This window comes from Sceloporus undulatus, chromosome 9 (assembly GCF_019175285.1).
Source record: "Sceloporus undulatus isolate JIND9_A2432 ecotype Alabama chromosome 9, SceUnd_v1.1, whole genome shotgun sequence".
NCBI lineage: Eukaryota > Metazoa > Chordata > Lepidosauria > Squamata > Phrynosomatidae > Sceloporus > Sceloporus undulatus.
Window position 1 is genome coordinate 31013238 of NC_056530.1, and position 2255 is coordinate 31015492.

Consider the following 2255-nt stretch of genomic DNA (forward strand, 5'->3'; position numbering starts at 1 on the left):
CCGTATCTATAAACCGCGCACCTTGAGAAAACATAGAAATCTCTTCTAGGCGACGGGAGAGATGCCATATTACCTGCCATCAGGTATCGCCATGTCGCCCTCATTACCTTGAGTGGTTGAAACGTGATGCGCCTGGGGTTTGTGAAGTATTCATGAGGATGCCTTCGGTGACAGAAGAGCGTCATTAGTGGCGAAGACCCATTTTGGCACCGAGGCGCAGGTGAAACGTTGGCAGATTCTGTCCGGCGTACAAGGAATGGCTTGGCATCATCGGATTCCAGACCTCGGGTAAGGGCCAAGCCTGGGCAACTGAATGGTAAATTACTCTTCTCTCCTTCTTCTTTTCCTCCGCTCCTAAGCCTCTTTGGCTGCATGAATGAAATAGTGATTTGTTCAGAAAGGGGTTTGCCATTGCCATCCTCTGAGGCTTAGAAAGTGTGACTACTCACCCTAAGGTCGCCCAGACGGTTTCCATGGCCGAGTTGGGATTCAAACCTTGGTCCCCAGAGTCTAGCCCAGTGCTCCAACCACTAGACTCTCACTTCTGCACTTTTGATTGCAAGGATGGGGACAGTAAGGGCATCTATGAGGTCCTCCATTGGTCCAGAGACCCCAGAGTCCTTTTGAACATTGTAAAAATACAGTAGACCCTGGGTATCCACCAAGGTTTGTTCCAAGACCTCCCCATTCCCATGTTTCTCCCCACACAGATGATGGCAACGTACTCCACTGGCTGAGAGGACGGCCATCCCATCGCCGGAGCCATGGAGAGCCCCACTCCAGAGGCTTTTGTGGACGTGGACAAAGGCATCTGCATTGCCTTCGTCTCCCTGATGTGCTTCTTCCTGATGCTCATGATGGTGCGCTGCGCAAAACTGATCGTGGACCCCTACACCGCCATCCCCACCTCCACCTGGGAAGAGGAGCAATTAGACTGAACCGTCCTCCAGATGTCCTCCTTACGCAACAACCGTTTGGGAAGATCAGGGCAAAAGACAGTGGGAAGAAACAGGAGTTGAACCATTGTCAGCATGGTGTTTATGTGCGCATAGAGTCGAACCATGGTTATTATGGTGTTTATGTACGCAGAGAGTCGAACCATTATCATGGTGTTTATGTGCGCAGAGTCGAACCATAGTTATCATGGTGTTTATGTGCGCATAGAGTCAAACCATTATCATGGTGTTTATGTGCACATAGAGTCGAACCATTGTTATCATGGTGTTTGCTTGCGCATTAAAATCTTCTGTCACATAGCTTTCTGTGCGTTATTCTATTTGGTATTTATTTATATATAGACAGAAGGGGAAGGTTTGCTCAAAATGGGGTACTTAAAAAAAGACACTTAATTAATTAATTCAATCTTAATTTTGTTAACAATGGAGCATCTATCCCTATAGGAAAGGATGGCTAGAGCCTTGCACATGCGCACTTCGGCCTCTGACTCCAGTACAAATGCCAGTCTGCGCATGCGTGCAAACCCTCTCTTAAAGGTGGGACCCCCCGCCGCATGCGTAGTAAACGGACACAGAAGGGATGCTCCTCTTCAGAGTAGCTGCTGCCAAGTGGCGCATGCGCACAAAAGAGTTTGTGAAAGCCTACTTTCGACGCACGCGCAGTAAATGGACATATAGTGAGTCCCTTCATATAGCAGCTGCCTCTGAATCCTCGCTTAGCGCATGCGCACAAAAGAATTAGTGGGGCGAACCCTAACCAGGACGCATGCGCAGTAAATGGACATGGAGGGCTTCTTTTCTCATACAGCCACTGTCACCGACTCCTCTCGCGGCGCATGCGTACAAGAGAGTTTGTGAATGCACCTAGCCTTGACACATGCGCAGTGGTTTTCATATAATCCGCTCAAGCGGCTCTCTCGCGGCGCATGCGCGTTGGCTTTGAGGCGTCCTATAGACCTCTCCCACCGGAAGCACGTTGAGTGGGTTTCCGGTCCTTTCTAAAAGGCCCCCCTCCTCTTTTTTAAATCTGAATTGGTTCCAGTCAAATTAATTCCGCCCCTTGCTTTTGTTTTTTTGAGGGGAAGAGGTGAGTTTATATATATAAATATATCTATGGGGGAGGATTTGGGGGGTCCTTCCCCCAAAAAGGGGGAAAGGAGGAGCATTTTGGGGGGGACACAATGGTCCTGGATGGGGATAAAGGGGGATCATTTGCCTTTATGTTTTGCATGCAGGAATGGAGGGAGGCTGCAGCCATTGCAGCTTGGGTTTGAAAGGGGAAAAGGGGGAGGAATTTTG

At 49.2% G+C, this 2255-nt stretch overlaps 1 protein-coding gene across 1 annotated transcript; it reads left to right on the top strand.

Moving 5' to 3' along the window:
* The first annotated feature begins 222 nt into the window (after positions 1-222).
* Positions 223-938, top strand: CTXND2 (cortexin domain containing 2). Its single transcript, XM_042441164.1, has 2 exons — positions 223-288; positions 711-938. Exon 2 carries the CDS (start codon positions 765-767, stop codon positions 936-938), a length of 174 nt encoding a protein of 57 aa, XP_042297098.1. The 5' UTR covers positions 223-288; positions 711-764.
* Positions 939-2255: the final 1317 nt, after the last annotated feature.

Coding starts and splice junctions, on each gene's coding strand:
- CTXND2 (XM_042441164.1), top strand. CDS start 765: ATGGAGAGCCCCACTCCAGAGGCTTTTGTGGACGTGGACAAAGGCATC.